Source organism: Diaphorina citri, unplaced genomic scaffold (assembly GCF_000475195.1).
Source record: "Diaphorina citri unplaced genomic scaffold, Diaci psyllid genome assembly version 1.1 scaffold14852, whole genome shotgun sequence".
Taxonomy (NCBI): domain Eukaryota; kingdom Metazoa; phylum Arthropoda; class Insecta; order Hemiptera; family Psyllidae; genus Diaphorina; species Diaphorina citri.
In genome coordinates, this window is record NW_007392217.1 from 1 (window position 1) to 1207 (window position 1207).

Here is a 1207-nt window from a genome sequence, read left to right on the forward strand (position 1 = left end):
CAAAAATCCCCCCGGACGCCGGACAAACTTGTAAAAACCCGGACATGTCCGGGAAAACCCGGACGTCTGGAAACCCTAGGTATACTATAATTATTATGTATCCAACCAGTGCCAGAACTAAACCTCTGCCATGCCCGTCTGTACGGCTCCTATAAGATCCAACATCTGCAGTTAGATTATGGAATTCTCTTCATAGGGATATAAGAGACTCACAAAGTCTAGGAGCATTCAAGACCTCCCTGGTGAAATATCTTAAAGGCTCACAGTGAAGGAAAAATTTAGTGGTTGGGTGGAAGAGCTCCTCTAGGAGAACCCTGCCACTTAAAAGAAAGCCGTAAAAAAAAAAAAAACATGACATCGGAGTGGGGGTCACTTGTTACTTGTTTTTACTTAGGAGAGTTTTTCTTCTAAATTTGTTTTCTGATTATGAACATTTCAGGCGTACAGAAAGTGGGTAGCGGCGTACGGTGCGGAACCCCTGTTGCCCGGACTAAACTTGACGCACAATCAGCTCTTCTTCCTCAACTACGCACAGATCTGGTGTGGACAGATGAGACCTGAGGACGCCCTGACTAAAGTTCGCTCTGCCAATCATCCACCAGGAAAATTCCGAATATTGGGCCCTTTGTCCAATTCCCGCGACTTTTCAGAGGCCTACAACTGCCCCCTTGGGACTCGCATGAATCCTGTGGCCAAATGTTCCGTGTGGTAAATTAGGAGTAGGATCCAATGCTCCTTGAGTGTTTTAGATAAACCATGATTTGAATTTTATATGAGAACTACTTATGATGTGCAAATTTTATAACTTGTAAGTAATGTACATTGACTCCAGACAATCAAACAAATTTTATTTTATTTAGTAACAACCTTATACCTTCTATTTAATGCTCTTATATACCTACCCATTTTATTATATACATTCAAAATCACAACTATTTTTCCAGTGGCGTAGCGTCCATGTAGGGCGTGTATGGCGGCCATACACTCAAAATTTACTCAAATACCCTTAAATATTGACTTTAAATATTTATGAAGAAGTATGTGCATGACTTATGTAGTAATGTGCATGGTGATGGAAATTAGTGCCCTACACGCCTTACACTTGACTCAAGACCACGCTACGCCACTGTATTTTTCCCCTTTAGGTGACACTTTTTTTTAAATACAGGGTGCGCCAGAAAAATACTGACAACGGCTCAGGGTAGGT

At 41.7% G+C, this 1207-nt stretch overlaps 1 protein-coding gene across 1 annotated transcript; it reads left to right on the forward strand.

The window, feature by feature from the left end:
- Positions 1-430: 430 nt before the first annotated feature.
- On the forward strand, positions 431-850 carry LOC103523071 (neprilysin-1-like; the record flags this gene model as incomplete). The annotated part of the gene is made up of 1 exon (XM_017449152.2): positions 431-850. A coding segment is annotated over one exon (282 nt), but the record flags the coding sequence as incomplete, so codon positions are not given.
- Positions 851-1207: the final 357 nt, after the last annotated feature.